At 41.5% G+C, this 21,210-nt stretch overlaps 1 protein-coding gene across 31 annotated transcripts in view; it reads right to left on the reverse strand.

Moving 5' to 3' along the window:
• Positions 1-21,210, reverse strand: part of DST (dystonin) — a 736,344-nt gene that overhangs the window by 331,627 nt on the left and 383,507 nt on the right. For 28 of the 31 annotated variants that reach the window (XM_077487838.1, XM_077487826.1, XM_077487828.1 and 25 more), the window contains 6 exons: positions 18,785-18,904; positions 18,578-18,673; positions 12,710-12,837; positions 1,605-1,698; positions 1,118-1,272; positions 406-985 (listed from right to left, as the gene is read on the reverse strand). In XM_077487838.1, the coding sequence (XP_077343964.1) occupies positions 406-985; positions 1,118-1,272; positions 1,605-1,698; positions 12,710-12,837; positions 18,578-18,673; positions 18,785-18,904 (1,173 nt within the window). Of the gene's footprint in view, positions 1-405; positions 986-1,117; positions 1,273-1,604; positions 1,699-1,930; positions 2,198-12,709; positions 12,838-18,577; positions 18,674-18,784; positions 18,905-21,210 lie in introns of those variants that run through there. The other 3 variants (XM_077487854.1, XM_077487855.1, XM_077487840.1) reach the window with 2 other exon arrangements.

Here is a 21,210-nt window from a genome sequence, read left to right on the forward strand (position 1 = left end):
TCCGGCATATTGTGAAAGGTGTGACATGAATACTTATAACTCTGATAGGAGTAAGTTTACCCAAACTACTTGTACTTTAGGTATGGGGACCACACAGTTTTGAACACCATCTTCAAAGAGCCTTTGCTTGGTGCATTCACTAATTAAACAAAGTGCTCTAACCAGAATACAGCACTTTAACATAAGTGCAAAATACTTCCTAAGCATTATCCATAATTTCTCCAAAAAGTGCTGATGATGTTGTAGGCAACATTTGTTGTTGCTTCATTTATTTTACCCAAATGATCAGTCAGAAGATCCATACAACAATTCTCCTGAATGTTTCATGTTTGTAGCAAGGTAAGTAGACTGCCTTCCAGACTAACAAATCACAAACCCTTCCAAGACTAAATCCAAAGATTTTACCTGCATCTCTTCCACCCAGCTACAAAGGTCTTGAACAAATTTAAGGTTGGCTTCTTCTTCTGGTAAGTTTTGGTCAGCAAAAGATGATTTTAAAAGTGGTTTCTTAACCTGCATGAGTTTCATTGACTGTAATGGATTTGTATTCATCCCCGTTGCATAGTTCTGGATTAAACCTTGGTTAAACCCTGGTGCAAACCCTGGCGTCATAGCAGGAGTCAACTGTGAGTTAAAGCCTTGAGAATAACTTGTATTAAGGCTGGATGGCAGACCAGGAGTAAGAACAGGTTGGAGAGCAGGAGACAGGTTGCCGGAAACACCCTGGTTTAGGTTGGTGGCAATACCCTGGGCGAAATTGCTGGAAATCCCTGGAGTTAGGCTGGTTGGTGACATGGGTGCCATATTGTGGGATACACTGGAGTTCATTGCAGGGTTCAAGCTTTGTGAAAATCCTGAGTTGAGGCTTTGTGATATTCCTGATATCATAAGTTGTGTTTGGTCAGATGAAAGCATCCTTCCTTTGCTGTATAAAGATGAGTATTCATTCCTTAACGTCAGTAGTTCATCCCGTAAAGAAGCAACCCTGTGTATAGATGACATTAAATCAGAAAAGCTAGCACATGCATAACAAAAAAAATATCACGCAATTATTTACACAACTACAATAAAGCCCTGTGCCAGAACATACATATTTTCATTATGTAGACATCATTACCTCTGTACCAGCTGATCTGCTTGGTAATATTGTCCATCAACAAGGGTCTGGACATCAACAAGCTGCTGTCGCAAGAGATTCTCACATTCAATTAGGTAGCCTGCAATTTCTGAATCATTTTGAAACTGAATACCTGATTCCATCCGTTTAGAATCCTGTGATTAAACACACCACAGATATATACTTAATTTATTATTTTGTTTCATTGTCTTCATCATTATAGTTTTGAATGACACAAAAAAAATGCTCACTAATTATGAAATAACTAAAAAAAATTCCAAAATATTGCAATACATATGCAATAACCGTATAGTAAATGATGTGACATTATTCAACTAAAAATAAATAATGTGACTTAGATATTAATATTAATGTGTTTAGTTAGACCACATTATGTAAGTAATAAATTGTGAGAATGCTATATAATACAAGTGCTGGGAGCTAGCAAGTAATGTATTGTAATGTAACTGTGTTAGAAAACACTCACAACTTGAAGAGCACTGCGAGCTAGAATCAGCTTGTCTTCACAACCGAGGCTGTCCCTCTGCACTCGGTTAGCTATTTGTTGTAGCATGTCTAACCTAAATGGAAAAAATAAAAATAAATCACAATGGAAAAAATAAAAATAAATCACAAAAAACATAAGAATGCAAAGTAAGAGACTACATTAATAGAGAATGTGTCTCAGAAAATTGTGATTGTTATAGTAATAGATTTCAAATAAATAAATAAAAATAAAAAATAAACACTGCCTCACATATGCCCAAAGTATGTTAATTATTTAAAAGTGTGTAAATATACTAAATTACATACCTTGAATTGCCGGACTGCTCACTGCCAAAGCTTATATAAGAACTAATCATTTTTGGACCACAGTGAACTGAAAGTACGTTTTCATTGGAGCTGATGCTGGTGCGGTTGCTCCCCGTGAGCACAGAGTCACTACTGTAGTAGCCATAACAGGTGCTGTTCATTTTTATACTACTGACCCTTATTCACCCATTCAAACTGACAGTATGATAAAAGATATAAATAAAAAAAGCCTACAGAATGTACAGCTTCCAGGAACTAAAAAATATCCCTACTGGCTAAGAGTACCACTAGCGTCCTTTCTTAAATAGGCTTCAACATGTAGATTCATAACCCAGCAAATAATATTCACATTGCTCTTCAAAGGATTTCCCCTGCAGCCAAATATACCAGTGCAAGTTTGCCTTTCCTCCCCAGCTTTAATACAGAGCAAGTTTGGGCTTATAAGCTTCTTTTGGGCGTCTGTGGGAAATGGATATGCCAAATATTTCAATTATTCTCAATTAGCCAGTTCCAAACCCTGTGTTGATAAACCCTTGGTGTTTACATCCCTGAAAACTGACAATAGGAAATCATTAACATACACATGGAGCATACTGTCAGTTTGGACAAGTAATTGTTGCAGCATGTTGTTACAAAGATTTAATGTGATAAAGATACAGAAAATAATAATTCTACATGCTGATGCAGATTCTAGACACGTTTTTGTTCAGTGGTGTCCTTAATAGCATTAAATATATGTAGGTTTATTTAATAAAAAAGAACTTCAGGGATAGGTTACAAATAGTTAACTGTAATGAGGTATATGTCACTTTTTGGTTAGCTGCCTCTTCTTCACAACTTACACTTAAATCTATAATTAAGTATATCACTAGTAATGGGCCTGAACAGACCCCTGTTTGGTTCGCACCAGAACTTTCGAACACTGCAAAAGTTCAGACCCGAATAACGCCGGTGCGCTCGCGTGACTGTCGGGGCCCCAGTGAGTCCAGTCGCGGGTCCCGCGGACTCGATCGCCGCGGGCATACCGCGGTCATCTCACGGGGCGGCTGAATGGAGAAATGCTGTTGTCAACAGCATTTCCCCATTCTGCCTAGCAACTAGTGACGCTGATCTCTGCTCCATGTGATTGGAGCAGAGATCAGTGTTCACTAAATGAAAGCCCAGCTCCCCACAGTTAGTAACACACCCCTAGGAACACTAAACCTCTACACTGCCACCCACTGGTTAACCCCTTCAATGCCAGTGTCATTTACACAGGAATCATTGCATTTATATAGCAGTGATTGCTGTATAAATGACAATGGTCCCAAAAATGTGTCAAAAATGTCCAATGTGTCCCCCATAATGTCGCAGTCACAATAAAAATCGCTGATCGCCGCCATTCCTAGTAAAAGAAAAAATATTAATAAAAATGCCAAAAAACTATCCCCTATTTTGTGAACGCTATAACTTTTGCGCAAACCAATCAATTGCTTATTGCGATTTTTTTCAAAATTGTCGCTCTATTTTTTTTATAGCGCAAAAAATAAAAACCGCAGGGGTGATCAAATACCACCAAAAGAAAGCTCTATTTGTGGGAGAAAAAGGACGCCAATTTTGTTTGGGAGCCACATCGCATGACCGCGCAATTGTCAGTTAAATCGGTGCAGTACCGAATCGCGAAAAGTGGTCTGGTCTTGGACCAGCAAAATGGTCCGGGGCTGAAGTGGTTGAAGTCAATGGGACCCGAATGCCAAAATTGATTGGGCATACAATGATTATAGGGGTATGGGTCCTGCCCTTGGGGACATGTATCAATAAAAAAAATATAAAAAAGTTTGTGAAAAATGTAATTTTTAAATGAGCAGAGTTTTTTTTATTTTTAAAGTGAAAGCTTAAAAATGAAAAACTCCTTCCAATATAGTGCCTGGGGGGTCCCCTTAGTCTACCTGTAAAGTGGTAGATCTGTACCATGTCTAGAATCTGCTGCAGCAACAATTGCATTTATAAAGCCACTATAACTTTGAATAGGGAACGTAAAAATTGGTCTTTGGGTGTCAGTGGCACCATCCCGCCATAACCCTATAGAGGTACTCTTGATGAAAGCAAGAATTGGCCTTGCAGTAAAAAATTGCAATGCTATGCACCTGTCAAAAAGGTGCAGAAAAATTCTTCTTTGGGTGTCAGTGGCTCCTTCCCGCCGTAACCCTATAGAGGTAATCTTGATGAAAGCAAGAATTGGCCTTGCTGTAAAAAAATTCCAATGATATGCACCTGTCAAACAGGTTCATTGATTCATTTTTATAAAAGTCAAATGGTCCATGGAGTCTGTGGACAGAGTTCTATGATCAGTAACAAAACCTCCTGCATCACTGAATGTCCGTTCCAAAAGCACGCTGGATGAGGTCAGCCCAACTCAATAGCATAATGGGTAAATTCTGGCGATTGGTCTATTCTCATCACCCAGTAAATCAGCGGATCGTCAGCTGGAAAGCTTTCCATCTTTGTTTTGGCCCTGAGGTAATCGTTCACCATGTGATGCAGACGTTGCCGAAGGAATGTGGAAGCTAACAGCCCTGGGCAGCGAGTTCTAAAAAAATCCCAAAATGCCTCACTTAGGCGGATGCCTACTCCAATGCTCCTCTCTTGACCAACAGAAGACTCAAAACTAGGTTTTCCATGACACTGTGACCTATTGAAGTCAGGAAAAATGTTCAATAAAATCTTCTTTAACGTGTCCTCAAGAGATTTTATCTTCTACATTCTCTGTGGGGACAGGATGAGTTCAGAGACCTTCCCCTTATAAAGGTGGTCAAGGAGGGTTGCCAACCAGTAATCATCCTTCTCCTTTATGCCACATATTCTTGGTATTTTTGGGTCCTTTCGCAGGCTTTGAAGCATGAGGTTGCCCATTCGCCTCAAATTTGCTAAGGCTTGAGAAGCAGACTCCTCTGGGTCACTCAGGATGACAGAATCTGGAACTTCCTCCTCCCAGCCATGTACTGCTCCCAAGGGTCCTGGGGTTGGAAAGCCATCGCTAACAAATTGACGCATGTCTTCCTCTTCTTCGAAGCCTATGAAAGTGCCAGAATCCTCCTCCTCATCCTCCTCCGCTCGCTCCTCCTGTGCGTTCTGTTACATAGGAATGATGGTTTCTGGATAAAATGGGCCTTGAGAGGAAAGGAAGTCATCCTCTTCCTCCTGCTGCTCTGCCTCCAGTGCCCTGTCCATAATGCCACGCAGAGTCTGCTCCAGCAGGAACACAACAGGGATTGTGTCACTGATGCATGCACTGTCACTGCTCACCATCCTTGTGGCATTCTCAAATGGTGACAATACAGTGCATGCATCCTTAATGATCAGCCATTAGCATAGGGAACAAAAGCCGAGGTGGCCTGAGCCTGTCGTCGTGCCGTACTGGCACAGGTACTCGTTGACGGCCCTCTGATGCACGTATAGCCGCTGCAGCATTCCCAAAGTTGTGTGTCACCTGGTGGGCATGTCACAAATCAGGCGGTTTATGGGCAGGTGGAATTCCCGCTGAATTTCAGCCAACCGAGCACTGGTTGTGTATGACCACCTGAAATGGCACCAGACTCTTCTGGCTTGTTAGTACATTTTGCAACCCTGGGTACATACTTAGGAAATGCACCACCAAATTAAGGACATGTGCCAGGCATGGTACATGTGTCAACTTTCCCTGTCTAAGGGCGGACAAAGGTTTGAGCCATTATCGGACAACACTATTGAACCACCTCTGGGCCTGTCCCTGCAGAGCTGCAATAATCTCTGCTCCAGTGTGGTTCCTGTCCCCTAAAAACACCAGCTGAAGCACTGCATGGCACCTTTTAGCCTGACTCTTAGGTGGTACCTGATGTTCACAGGACAATTCTGCAGAACAGGGCATGGAGGTGGCAGAGGAGGAGGAGGGGGGTAGATCTCACAGGCCTGGCATCATCACCACCAGCTATATGGAGACGTGGGGGCACAACAAGCTCAAGCACCGAGCCCTGTCTTGCATCCTTTCAAGTTACAAACAATGTTACCCAGTGTGCTGTGAACAAAAAATATTGTCCCTGCCCATGCTTGCTGGACCACGTGTCAGCAGTAAGGTGGATTTTACAGCTGACTGCCTTGTTGAATGATGCCAGAACATTCCCTTCCACGTGATGGTAGAGAGATGAAACGGCCTTACATGAAAAGTAGTAGCGACTGGGAACCTGCCATTGTGGTACAGCACATTGTGCAAATTCACAGAAGGAGGCAGTTTCCACCAAGCTGAATAGCAGAAGTTGGAAAGCCAATAGCTTTGACAAGCTTGCATTCAGACGCTGGGCATGTGGGTGGCAGGGACTGTATTTTTTTTCTGCTGCAGCAGATGGGGCAGAGAAATTTGCCAGCTATATTTTACAGCTGGTGGTGTGCTACCGGAAGATGTGCTGCTAGGACCTGTGAAACACTGTGCTATACCATCATCCCTGTCAGTGGAGGCTGCTGAGAGGTAATGACTCATATCACAGGGGCAGACTAAATTAGGTAAGGAGGGAGAGATTTGTGCCTCTATTGTGTGGCTTTTAGGTGTTCTTGCCAACATGCTGAGTGGTTGGACTTAAATACCTTGTTAAGCATGAGGTACCCAAATAGTTGGTGTTTTTGCCACATTTGATAGCAACAGTGTGATCTGCTGCAGATGTGCTTAAAAAGCCCAGACTGCTGAGCTTTGGGGAGTGGCCAGGAGATAATAGCTGCAAAATGTGATGGGATAGGGTGGCTGCTCTCTACTCTTTCTTGATGTCGGTCTGCTTGGGGTTGTGCCGCCTCACCTTCAGTTTCCTCCTCTGCTCTATCGGGCACCCAAGTCGCATCAGTGGCCTCACCATCATCATTATCTCCATCTTCGTCATTACCACTGGAGACAACTTGGCAATACGCTGCGGTTTGGGGAACATGAATGCCAATTTGTCTACCAGTGTTCCTCCCTCTCTCTAGGCTCATATTCCTGTCATCGTCAACCTCAGAACCAACATCTGAATCCAGTAATTGCTGGGCATCATCAAGGAACAAGTGTCTAATGCTGTGGTCAAATAACTCAGCTGACTCCTCAATGGCTGATTTTGGGGCTATGACAGGAATAGATGTGGACAAGGAGGCAGGTTTATCCACTCTGGCAACTGCAGGGGACTGCACACTGTCCTCTGCTTGCGTGACAAAGGATGAGGAGGATGAAGAAGGTTTAGTAAGCCAGTCCACTACCTCCTCTTCATGCTGTGGCTGGACAGCATGGGCAAACTCATTAAACAAAGGAAATGATTCCCTGCCTGAGGATTGACCACCACGTCCACCTTTACCTGTGAACACTTGTGTTTCTGGCCCCCTTACAGTGCCAAGGGAACGTCTGCCTCTCCTTTTTGTCCTCCCAGACATTATTGGGAGGGAGGGGGCGGTGCTTATAAGCAAATGTAAAGAAGAAGTTGAAATCTGTATGTAAATGCACTTTAATCAATTTAAAGAGGTGTTTGGCGCACTTTAATTTGAGTATTCAGCTGTTGGAAAACTACAATTACCACGAGGCATAGCAAACTCTGACAGCCACAAGCATGACACCCAGAGGCAGAGGCATGATGGGACTTGTAGTTTTGCAACAGCTGGAGGTCCGCTAATTGCATATCCCTGCACTATAATATACTGCAATATAATGTGCCAAACGTACAGTAACGCACAGAGCTATATGGTGTTAAACTGACAGTAACACACGCAGAAGTAAATGGCGTTAAACTGACAGTAATACACACAAAGCGATATGGCGTTAAACTGGCAGTAACGCAAGCAAAACGATATGGCGTTAAACTGGCAGTAACGCACACAAAACTACATGGCGTTAAACTGGCAGTAACGCACACAAAATTATATGGCGTTAAACTGGAAAACGCACAAAAAATAATATGGTGTTAAACTGGCAGTAACACACACAGAAGTAAATGGTGTTAAACTGGCAGGAATGTACAAAGCCATATGGCGTTAAAAACTATATGACGCTAAACTGGTAGTAAAGCACACAGAAGTAAATGCCATTAAACTGGCAGTAACACACAGAACTATATGGCGTTAAACTGGCAGTAACGCACACTCAAGTAAATAGCGTTAAACAGGCAGTAACGCAATCAAATAGACAGTGTTTAACCGTCACCACACTGACGCTATCTAAACTGTCCCTACTCTAGCTATACACTAATGTAAAGATTACTGACACGTTTTCACTACACTACATCTGAGCTGTCCCTACTACACACTACTATACACTAATATATGTATGAATGACACAGTCTCACTACACTACAGTGAAACTATCTGAGCTGTCCCTACTCTAGCTGCACACTAGGCAAAGCTGAAACATGGTCCTCCTCACTACACTTACACTATCCCTTGACTGACACTAAACTAATATTCTACACTGACAACTGAAGAAAAATAGCATAGTATAGCACACTAACTAATAGCACTGAACAGATCCCTGTTCTATCTCAATCCACGCCAAAATCACACTGAAAATGGCTGCCATTGAAAGAATACTTTTATACTGTGGGGCAGGAATGAGCCATGATTGGATAAAGTCTTGATGATAGTATCAAATCATGACTCTGACAGTGCTCTGTGCACTGATTGGCTGAAGCTTTCACCGCTTCAGCCAATCAGGGCTTGCAATGCACTGTTCAGTGCTGCATTGCATTGTGGTCTGTTCAGGGGGCCAAACAAATGGTCGAACAACCCGTTTGTAAGGCTGTTCGCCGAACAACCAAACAAAAGTTCCACCCAAACCTATGCTCAGGCTGAACTGTTTTCCCATCACTATACTTCCGGCACTCCAACAGGAAACTTGAGGGTCCCCTACGGAGCAGCCATGTTGTTTGCCTGCCCCACCTTGCGTACCCCTCCTCTTGCATAATTACAGAAATATTTGCAAAATACAAAGTGTTCTGTGAATGGTCAAGGGAGACTCCGGAGGTCTTGTTTAAAGCTCAAATCCATCTAGTTCAACAAAAAAATGTCATTATGTGGCACCTTTCTGTGCAGCATTTAGGAACCACCCTCAATCAAAGGAAGAAAAGACTAAAGACACCTTGAAAATTTTTATTGAAACTACATTTTTCTGTATTTGAATTATTTTTTTATGTCACAAATTCCATACTTTAGAAAACATTGAAATAAGATATAAAAATAATATCACCAGTCAAGCAATTTTTACATGCACAGTATTCACTTGCTTTCACTGCAACTTTCTGCACAAGCCACACACCGATTGGTGATCAGAAAACTTACCATGCAGTCTTTTTTTTAAGGATAAGTTTACTTTTGGTAACATGTGACCTTTCACATACTTATTAAGATGTAACATTACCAAAAAGCACCTGCCTGCACCCCTCAAATCCTCCAATGTGACAGCAGGCAGAGATCTTCTCCCCGCACCCGCTGCCACCATTTAAAAAGACTGTGGTGTGCAGAGCTCTGTCCACACCTGTAGCACTCATTCACAGAGATCTCTGCATGAATAACATACGTGTCTAATCACAGCTCCGCCGGACCTGGACTGCCAAGCATGAATCCCAGGGCCATTTTGCACCAAACTCACCCAATCTCTTCAAGCACCCCTGTGGGACATCATTTTGCATGCAGATGGGCAAAAAGGGTGCAATTGCCACTCCCAGCACTCGCTAACCAACTACCGAATCAGCGTTGGGAAATCACAGGCAAACATCACCCAAAATGGCGCCAGCTCCCCTGTGGCCTCAAGCAGCTCCACACCGGAACATACTCCATCACTTAGAGGCTGTGAGTACAATCCCCCGCTATCCAAAGCTGACTTAGATGCCAACCTATCAGCTATATATGAGAAGCTGGTAGACAAAATACAGCTAGACCTTTATACATCCACAAATGATTTATCCCCATAGATTGCTAATATAGGAGGCCGCACTGACATTCTTGAGACCAAACATGATGAACTTTCTCTGGCCCACAATGATCTCAGGAAGGATTATAAAATACTAGCAAATAGCTTCTCATTCATGCACGCCCATGTGGAAGATTTGGACAATAGGAATTGTAACAATATAAGGGTACGTGGTATCCGAGAGTCTGTTACTAATCTCATTCCAGCTATCTGTAAACTCTTCCATAACCTTCTGCCTGATAAACCCGTCTGCCTTTTCTTGCGATAGGATCCACAGGGTGCTTTGCCCAAAACCAACACCAAATACACCTCATTGTGATGTAATCACCAAAGAAGATATCATGCGAGCATCCAGGAATACGTGTAACATAGAATTAAATGGCATCAGGGTACAAATTTACCCAGACATAGTTCTGATAAATAGTTATCAGAACATAGTTCTGAGTTCTGAGTTCCGATAAATTTTATAACCATGCACATTTCAATTTAGATATGTCTACTTTTGCTTGGCACATCCGCCGTCACTGGTCACTGCTTACTCTCGCGGCCTGGTGCTGCATACTCAGGAATTGGGATGTCGCGTCAGGCCCATGAGCCCATGGCACATGACAGATGGTGGGTTCTCCTCTGTTCTAGTGGTGTTCCCATCCACATCACAATGCTCTTGGTTCCGTATGGTATGTGCGGTAATTGTAGTTCATTAGTTGTTAATGTTCATCATCTGAACCTGCACACCAGCTGGTGGAGGAGTAGCAGCTTGTATAAAATGGCTACAGATTTGGGTCGATCGTTGGCTGATCCTGCGATCCTCCAGTCAGATCGATGATCCTCCTGTCAGAGTGCTGTAGTGTGCTGAATCTGACCCTATGATGGTCTCCATGGCCAACGATCGATCCAGACCCAAATACACCTCCTTGTGATGTAATCACCAAAGAAGATATCATGCGAGCATCCAGGAATACGTGTAACATAGAATTAAATGGCCATGGAGACCATCATAGAATCTGACCCTATGATGGTCTCCATGGCCAACGATCGATCCAGACCTGTTAACCATTTTATACAAGCTGCTACTCCTCCACCAGCTGGTGTGCAGGTCCAGATGACCAACATTAACAACTAATGAGCTAAAATTACCACACATGCCATACGGAACCGAGAGTGTTGTGATGTGGATGGGAATACCACTAGAACAGAGGATAATCCATCTGTCATATGACACATCTCCCACATAGTCATCGTTGTCTATATAAATCCCCCACATGATACAGACCATTTTCTGTCTTCCAAGGCTCTGATGAAGAGGAATCCCCTCAAAACGCATTAGCCATTGATTCAGCCTATACCCTTGCATGCATTTTTTAATAATTTCCACTATTTTCTCAAATGAGAATATTGTAAACTATTTTTATGAAAACGTAGTAATTTTTATTGTATTCATTTATTTGTTTAGAATAAACTTTATTTATCAACTTGATTCATGCCTTAGGTCACACGCCTCCTTTCTCCCTCATTACCTACTTCTACATATTTGATATCATAAACCTTTATGCCACTTTCTCCTGATGAAGAGGAATGTCGCATAATCTTGAAATGCGTAGAGTATTACTCTGTACATTTGCACAAGAGTGATGTAAAAAGTGTTTTTTTTATGATCTCATGTGGATACATTACATTGAATTTGTAAATCTGTGATACAAGCGTCCTATGTATCTATTCTATTTTTTATAGAATTTGTATTATTAAACTTATTTACATTTTATACATTTATTGTTTGCATATGTCATTTTTGGGGTCATTGCATTTTAAAGTCCCGCCAGAGGGTTCTTGTTTTGCTGTTTCTATGCTTTATTAGGGATGTGGGTAGGTGGGCAATACTTATTGTATAATATTGTATTACTGAATGATATCACCTTTGCTGTACTGTAATTTTACTTTTGATCTTCCAAATAAAAACTTTTGTAAACAGAAGAACAACTACCATCTGCCACTGCATCAGACAGCTTATACTTTTTACTAAACTGTGAGGGCGCTGGTGAACACTCTCGTAGTTCATTGATCTTTCTTCTCTCTAGTAACTGTCTACCCCATATGGGAGGTATAGGCAGACAACTATATTGATATTCTGCAGTCTGCTGATCACGGGTGCAATGCTCTGCAGGCTCCAGAAAAAGAATAATAAATGCACTTTTTTTTTACCTGCAAAAAATATGTGCATTTATTTTTTAAAAGGTGAATTTAGCCTTTAAGAATTAAATTAATTAACATTACAGAGAACTTAAAGTGAACTTAAAAACAGTATCAATGAACTGTTAGGCCGCGTACACACGGGCGGACTGTCCGCCCAACTAGGTTCGTCAAACAGTTTGACAAACAGTCCGTTCAAAATTAGCATGAACGGACTTGACCACACACGACGAACGAACAGTCCGCTGAAAACTTGCGCGATGACGTGAACGGCACGTACGACGGGACTAGAATTTCGACGTCCAATACACTGCAATGCAACCTTCGCCGTGTAAATTCTTTCTGAGCATGCGCGAGACTTAGTTTGTCGAACAAGCCTACACACGAGCGGACTGTCCGCTCAAACCAAGTTTCAGCGGACAGTCTTACGGAAATTCCGAAAAACTTTCTGTCCTGGTACAGGATATCCGAGATGAAATGTCATAGGAAAATTAAAAAAAAAAGCTCAAAGCTAAATAAGCAGGCATAGTTAAGTATTTTATAGATAAGCCTGCCCAGCTATAATAAATTAAGGATAAACATTCAGATTCTTGTACAAGTCCAACTATGACTGGCTTTCATTTACAACTGCTAAAGACACATTTGTAAATCCAGATTTTACTCACCTTTCAATTTCAGGCCTTATTGCTTTCTCTCTTTCAAACATGGCGATGATGAGCTTCCCCCATTCTTTTTCTATATCATTTGGATGATATCCTTGAGAAAGCTTGATGCGGTCAAACTTAATCCATGGCTTGATGGACACAAACATTTTTAAGATAAAATTAGTTCACATTATGCTAATTTTGCAATTAAATTAAACACATAAACTTAAATACCCATTATGCTCACCCATTGGAGCACAATTATTTACAGTGCAGACTCTGATTTTGTAGTGGGCCCCCCAGAACCTAATACAAGCACTCATAATAAACTGAATGTATTATAAAAACAATGGAAAAATAAATAAATAATAGGTACATTTCCATTTGAAAGGGAAATAATGGGTTGCTTGTAGGTGGGTAGATCTATGGATCAAGGACAGACTATTATAGCATATTTACTAGTGGAGTAATGTGCAACCATGCAATCCCAGCATGGGTGCATGCAAATCAGAGTAAAATCTGATCTGAGGACTTATCTGCTTCCACTGGGTACACAGAATTCCAGCAATATCATACTCAAACCCCCCTCGTGACCAGACCAATTTTCAGCTTTCAGTGCTCTCACACTTTGAGTGACAATTACTCAGTCATGCAACACTGTACCCAAATTAATTTTTTGTCATTTTTTTTCATACAAATAGAGCTCTTTTGGTGGTATTTGATCACCTCTGGGGTTGTTTATTTTTTGCGCTATAAATTAAAAAAGACCATAAATTTTGAAAAAAAAACGCATTTTTCTTTGTCTGTGAATTTTTTTTGCAAATTAGTAATTTTTCTTCATAGGTTTTGGCCACAATTTATACTGCTACATATCTTTTAGTGGATATTATTTGGTCTTTGTGCAAGTTAGAGAGTCTACAAGCTGTGGTGCAAATCATAGAAAATTGATCACACCTGATGTACTGGTGACCATCTCATTTCTTGCGACCCGAACAAGCCAGGAAAGTACAAATACCCCACAAATTACCAATTTTTTGGAAAGTAGACATTCCAAGGTATTTATTAAGAGGCATGGTGAGGTTTTTGATGTTGTTATTTTTCCCCACAATTCTTTGCAAAATTAAGATTTTTTTTCCCCACAAAATTGTCATTGTAATAGGTTATTTCCCTCACATGGCATGTGTATACCACAAATGACACCCCAAAATACATTCTGCTACTCCTCCTGAGTATGGTGATACCAAATGTGTGGGACTTTTCCACAACCTGTCCACTTAGAGAGGCCCAACATGCAGGAAGCCCCATAACGTGTTCTAGGAGCATAAATTACACATCTAACTTGTTGACTACCTATTACACTTTTGAAGGCCCTGGAGCACCAGGACAATGACACATGACACTGACATGGTACTGATGACAGATGGCACTGATACGTGGCACTGATGACAGATGGCACTAATACGTGGCACTGATGACACGTGACACTGATGACAGATGGCACTAATATGTGGCACTGATGACACATGGCACTTATATGTGGCACTGATTACGCGTGGCACGAATATGTGGTACTGATGACAGATGGCACTAATACGTGGCACTGATGACATGTGACACTGATGACAGATGGCACGGATACGTGGCATTGATGACACGTGACACTGATAACAGATGGCACGTGGCACTGACAGGTGGCACTGATACGTGGCACTGATGACAGATGGCACTAATATGTGGCACTGATGACAGATGGCACTATGTGGCATTGATGGCACGTGGCACTGATGTGGCACTGATGACAGATGACACTGGGGACAGATGGCACTGACAACAGGTGGCACTGGGAACAGATGGCAGTGGGGACAGATGGCACTGGCACTAGATGGCAGTGGGGACAGATGGCACTGGCACTAGATGGCAGTGCGGACAGATGGCACTGGCACTGACAGTGGGGACATGTGGGCACTTAATTTTTGGGTTTTTTTTTTTTTTTTTTTTTTACTGACTGCAGCGTTCATCTCTCCCTCCTCACACAGAGGCGGTGATGAGAGATGATCTCATATGTTTACATATGAGGTCATCCCTCATTGGACATGCCGATCGCGCTGTAAACGGCTGCTGTGATTGGCCATTTACAGCGATCTGTGACTGGCTGTGTCCAAGGGACACGGCCAGCACAGAATTTCCCTGATGTGTGCTCGCGGGAGCACGCATTGAGGAAGTAAACAGGAAGATATCCAGGGACATCCTCCCAGCAATTGGCGTCCGCACTGCAGCCGTCTTTCAGCTATAGAGCGGACGCCTAGTGGTTAAAAGAGATGCCTTCGAACCATATTTACTTTGCTGTTTTTTGACTACCTATATTTGAGCCTCCACTGTTACATAGATGCCAGTTGTCCAAGATTTGCTGCAACAGTCCTGCATCCTAGCCCTTTACCCACCGATACTCTGTCCTGGGCCAAGTCCCGGGATCACAGCATTAACATTCTTTGAGTTGGTATACATTAACATTAACACTAAAGTGCGTTAGTAGTGGGGATTGGGGCAGTGAGTGAGTATTCCCCGCATACTTAGAGACAGGGTCTGGGCATGACCAACCTATCAATAGGGTTTAATGGGCAGTCTCGGCATAATTAAAGGCACTCTCTGGGTGGAACCAACACATAAAGTGGCCATGATTTTGAAGCACCCACCCAAAAAGTGGGTGCACAAAATGTGGCCCATGAATGAGTGTCCCAGAATCCAGAACCATCATGTTGGTAAGCGTGCAGCTCCATGTAAATTATAAATAACAATACGTGTAATCTCTGTTTATTCTCTCTCAGCGAGCCTAAGGAAATATTGCGTAAATAATAACTGTATCAGCACAGAGTGGTACTGTGGATACTTTACAGATAGTGCCACTTCCCATTAGGATTGAAGAAAAATTGGAAAAAAGGCTTGGATTTTTTAGGCACAACCAGACAGAATGTACAAAAATATATTTTTATTATATAAACATAGTAAACAACATATATATTAAAATCCACATTAATGAGACAAATATTATTTAAAGTAATGCAGCTGTATATAACCAACTTGCAGCTACATGGTTTCTGAAAGATGAAAATATAATTTCATTGTGGTATTGAATCCAAGAGTGTGGTTATATTACAGTTAAAGAGGAAGTAAATCCTGGTGAGTTTACTTCCTCTTTCATTCCCTGTAAAGGCAAAGCATAATGGACTACTATGCACTGCATAGTAGTCCATTATGTGTCACTTACCTGACACAGGAGCCAGCGATGTCACCGCTGTCCCCTGTAGTTCCGAGCGTCCATCTTCTTGGTGGGTCTCCATGGGTCTCGCTGCTCTGGCGCTGTGATTCGCCGGAGCAGCGATGACGTCACTCCCGCGCATGCGCACGGGAGCCAAGACTCGCGGCATTGCCGTCATCGACGATGCCCCGCTCAGTGCGCCTGCGCGCCGCTGTCTACGACGCATGCGCCGTAGATAGCGGTGCCCGTCTTCGGGCAAATATCTCCTAAACCGTGTAGGTTTGGGAGATATTTCTTGGACCTACAGGTAAGCCTTAATCTAGGCTTACCTGTAGGTCAAAGTGGTTTGTAAGGGTTTACAACCACTTTAAGTGATGTAGACTGGATCTTGGCTCTACATGTTATGCGCCTTGCACTACTTCAGGAGCATTAGAATGATACATAATATGGGGTATATGAAGTATAGGTGCACAGTTAAAAACAAACAAGAATAAACAAGATGCCGGGCAGCTGCTGGGGGGTCAGGTAGTCCTGTCAAGAATTATAGTTTAGATGTAAAAGGTCAATTTCACAGAAGGCTAGCAATTAACCCCCCTGACGGTATTCCCAAGTCTGGCTCGGGGTGGATTTTTTATACCAAGAGCGGTAACCCCCGAGCCAGACTCGGGACTGCATCGCTGGATCCAGGAGGATGTTTACTTACCTTCTCCCTCGGATCCAGGGATGTCCCCCTGCTGTACGAGCGAGCCGTGTCTCGCTCGATCTATCACGGAGCCGATCTCTGTGCCCTGCGAGCGTTGCAACGCAGCAGGACGGAGATCGGCGCCAAATTCAAAAAGTGAAACAGACAGTATACATACAGTATAATGTAATCTTACAGATTACATTGCTGTATGTAAATATTTCACATCCCCTTTGTCCCTAGTGGTCTGTCCAGTGCTCTGCATGCAGTTTTATATAATAAAAACTGTTCTTTATGCCTGGAAACTGGAGATTGTCCATAGCAACCAAATTGTCATTTTACATCAAAAATGGTTATAGACCAGCTAGAAAACAGCGATAATAAATTGGAATCACTCGCAGAATTGAGCGACAGCGATTTGTGGGGAGATCCGTCATCAAATACTGAAAAGTAATGACAGTGACAATTCTGCAACTGAGCAAATTTCAGTGTTTTTGATTTGATTACATTATTGAATAATTTTTATTATTGTTATATTATTATTTGGTACAATTATTTATAGTTATTTATTATATTATAATTTATGATTTCATTTTTCAAACTTTATCATACCCGGGGTGTCTGCTAGACTCTGTTTTGGACAGATTTAAGAGAGTTATTCCTAAGAATTACAGGACTACAATATAAAACGCCAAATTTTCATGCAAAATAATGGTACCGCTTTTAGCACCTAAAATCCGAAATAATCATACCGCCAGGGGGGGTTGTTTTTTTAACTTTTTTATTTTTATTTACTTTTTTTGTCAGACGGCCAATGGTAGATGAAGCATATAGCAAACAGGAAAGGACACTGACAGGGTCCTCACTATAAAGTAATTATCGCCACAGGGAACCCTGTGGCTACAGGCATTTGGTGTGCCATTGCAGTTACGGCTGACGTTCCTGAGGGGTTCGCTGTCAGGAGATTACCTAGTATTCTACCTGGCTTCCTGGATTGCGTGGGGAGGTTGTTGCCATTGGCCTCTTATGAATCAGTGGGGATAATTACTTTATAGTGAGGACCCTGTTAGTGTCCTTTCCTATCTGCCCTATGCTTCATCTACCGTTGGCCCTCTAACATCAATTTTTTTTTTAAAACAACCCCCCCCCATCTTTAATTGCTAGCCTTCTGTGAAATACATTTTTAGAATCACATCTAAACTATTCTTGACGAGACTACCTGACCCTCCAGAAGCTGCACTGTACATTGTTTATTCTTGTTTGTTTTTAACTGTGAGCCTATACTCCTATACCCAATATTATGTATCATTCTGATTCTCCTTAAGAAGCACAAGTCGCATAAAACATGTAGAGCCAAGATCCAGTCTACAACGCTTTACTGTAATAAACCTGCACTCTTGGATTTATTACTAAAATTAAATAATATTCTCATCTTTCAGATTCCAAGTAGCTGCAAGTTGGTTATATACAGCTGCATTACTTTAAATAGTATTTAACTCATTAATGTGGATTTTAATATATATGCTGTTTATTATGTTCATATAATAAAAATATATTTTTGTACATTCTGTCTGGTCATGCTTAAAAAGTCCAAGCCTTTTTTCCATTTTTTTTTTTTACGGACATATTGCAACTTTACACCCAAGCCTATATGGTTTTTCCATAAACCTGGGCCTTTACTTCCTGGGGTTGAAGGCACATAGGCTGCTCATTTTTCAAAAGAAGCTGCACTTTGCAAGGGGATTTGCCCCAGAGCATAGTAAATGAGGCGAAGCTCTGCTTACTTTCAACATCCAATCATGTGCAAACAAAAATTATGTTTTTTTTATTTTTCTTACATGTGATTGGGTATTCTTTGCAAAGTGAAACTTCACCGCATTTACTAATCTGCCTTTAGTCAATTACCCCATATGTATTTCACCTAATTCAAAAGCACAACTGTCATACTTACTTCTAACATTGTGTACAAATGCTTGATTTTAGCCTTTTCACTTTCCTTTGGTGGGATGTCTTTCTCTTTAAATTGTAAATACTGGTTATAAAGTGCCTGTAGATGTAAATTGAATATTCAGATAAAAAGAAAAAACATCCAATAAAAACATTTTAAATGTCAGTAGGTAAACTGTAATATACTGTGTACAACACAAAAAAGTCTTACCTTTAGTTCTACAGCAGTGTTCGGAAAATTCCTCTCAGACATTAATGCTACATGGTGCCTTATCCATTGGATGAGGTAATTCACCATATTCTGATATTCTATCCATTTTACTTCAACATCCTGGAGAAATAAAACAATGGAATACATTTCACATGTAATAAAACAGTTTAACTCTACGTCAACAATAACTGTAATTAAAATTTGCAATGTAGCTACTTTTTATGAAACAAAAAAGGGAGATGGAAGCACATTAAACGTGCACTTTTAATGGAACTTGAGGGGGAGTGTAGAGTGGCAAATGGTGTCTGGTATTTAGTCCTGTATGGATGCCTGCTGAGGTGATTTTCTAGCACAGAAAGTGAGGTAATATCTTGGGTCATAGGCTATATGGGCTCAGAGCCCCGTACTCTACAGCATGAAGGACCATTTGGTTATCCTTTTTGGAGCCGCATGAAGCTGCTGAATTTAACCACTTAAGCCCGGATCAATTTGCAGCCAAAGGACCAGGGCCTTTTTTGCGATTCGGCACTGCAACACTTTAACTGAAAATTGCACGGTTGCTCGACGTGGCTCCCAAACAAAATTGGCGTCCTTTTTTTCCCACAAATAGAGCTTTCTTTTGGTGGTATTTGATCACCTCTGCAGTTTTTATTTTTTGCGCTATAAACAAAAATGGAGCGACAATTTTGAAAGAAATGCAATATTTTTTACTTTTTGCTATAATAAATATCCCCAAAAAATATATAAAAATATTTTTTTTTCCTCAGTTTAGTCCGATACATATTCTTCTACATATTTTTGGTAAAAAAAATCGCAATTAGCGATTTTTGATTGGTTTGCACAAAAGTTATAGCGTTTACAAAATAGGGGATAGTTTTATAGCATTTTTATAAAAAAAAATTTTTTACTAGTAATGGCAGCGATCAGCGATTTTTATTGTGACTACTACATTATGGCGGACACAGCGGACATTTTTGAGACCCTTGTCATTTATACAGCAATCAGTGCTATTTAAATGCACTGATTCCTGTGTCAATGACACTGGCAGTGAAGGAGTTAACCACTAGGGGGCGGGGAGGGGTTATGTGTGACGTGTGTGTGTTTTTTTTTTACTTTTAGGGTGTGTGGCTCGGCATGTGACGTCACTGATTGTCTTTCCCTATAACAGGGAACAGATGATCGGTGACAGCCTCAGTAGGAAGCACGGGGAAAGGTTTGTTTACACAGACCTCTCCTCGTTCTTCAGCTCTGTGACCCTATCGCGGGACACCAGCGGCGATCGGGTCCGCAGGTCCTGCAGCCACGGTCACGGTGCTCAAGACCAGGTCGCACACGCGCCGTGGCTGGGCACATAAAGAGCAACGTACCTGTACGTGCTTGTGCCAAGCCGTGTCACTCTGCCGACGTAAATGTGCAGGAGGTGGTCCTTAAGCGGTTAACATGTACACAGGGGTGGTTGTACGTCCCTGAATGCACACTGAGTTCAGGGCTCAGAAGGTACACAGCCACTGTGTTTCTATTGACTTATATAGACTGCTCTATGCAGGGACCTCAGGCACATGCGGAAACACAATAGATTTGTGCATGTGCGAGATATCTGCTTTAATGCATATCTCAAGACAAAACCTTTGTCTTGTTTTGGATAGAGTGTGTAAGGGTTTGACCTTCTTTCAGCTTTTTACTGCCATCTGGAGCTCTTCTAGAGATATTTTAATTCACTGTCTGCCTTGCTGATGACTTTTTACCAGACAGGAATAAGAGGTCAATTTTCCAACAGCAACATAAACAGAAATAAAAAATACTTGTCTGTAGCAGAGTAGGGAAAGGCTAGAACCCCTGTCAGGCTTTTATTTAGTTGCAGATTGCTCCTTACTTCCTGTCAGAGGAAAGGTTGTTAGCAGGAAAAGAACTGATGGTAAACCTTTCTAAGGGAGCTCCACACAGCAGACACAGCAGACAGATGTTATAATCATTTCTCTCTCTATCCAAAACGTGTAAAAAAAATTTTTGGCTTGACATCTTAAACCACTTGAATATGAGCCAATAGCCTTTTTTCAGTTTTTAGCGCTGCGATAGTTTGACTGACAATTACTGTCAATTACTCACTCATGCAACACTGTACCCAAATTAGTTTAATATCCCTTTTTTGGCGGTGTTCAATAACTCTTTTTTTTTTAATGTTTGGTCTTTTTTTTCTTATAAGAAAAAAAAGAGTTTCCCTTACTTTCTGTTAAAATAAAAATGTCAGAATAGTATGGAACTCCCAAAATTACACTTTTTTTGGACAGTGGACACCCCAAGGTGTTCTCAATGTGTGCCCCAATTTTTTGGAAATGAAGAAACGTGCTGGTACTGAGGGGGTTAAACATGGAGCTTGAGAATGGCACACTAGGGCATAATTTAGAGGTCATATACAGTGGCAGGAT

This window comes from Lithobates pipiens, unplaced genomic scaffold (assembly GCF_037356315.1).
Source record: "Lithobates pipiens isolate NorthernLeopardFrog02 unplaced genomic scaffold, aLitPip1_a1.2 Scaffold_18, whole genome shotgun sequence".
In the NCBI taxonomy this organism is placed as follows: domain Eukaryota; kingdom Metazoa; phylum Chordata; class Amphibia; order Anura; family Ranidae; genus Lithobates; species Lithobates pipiens.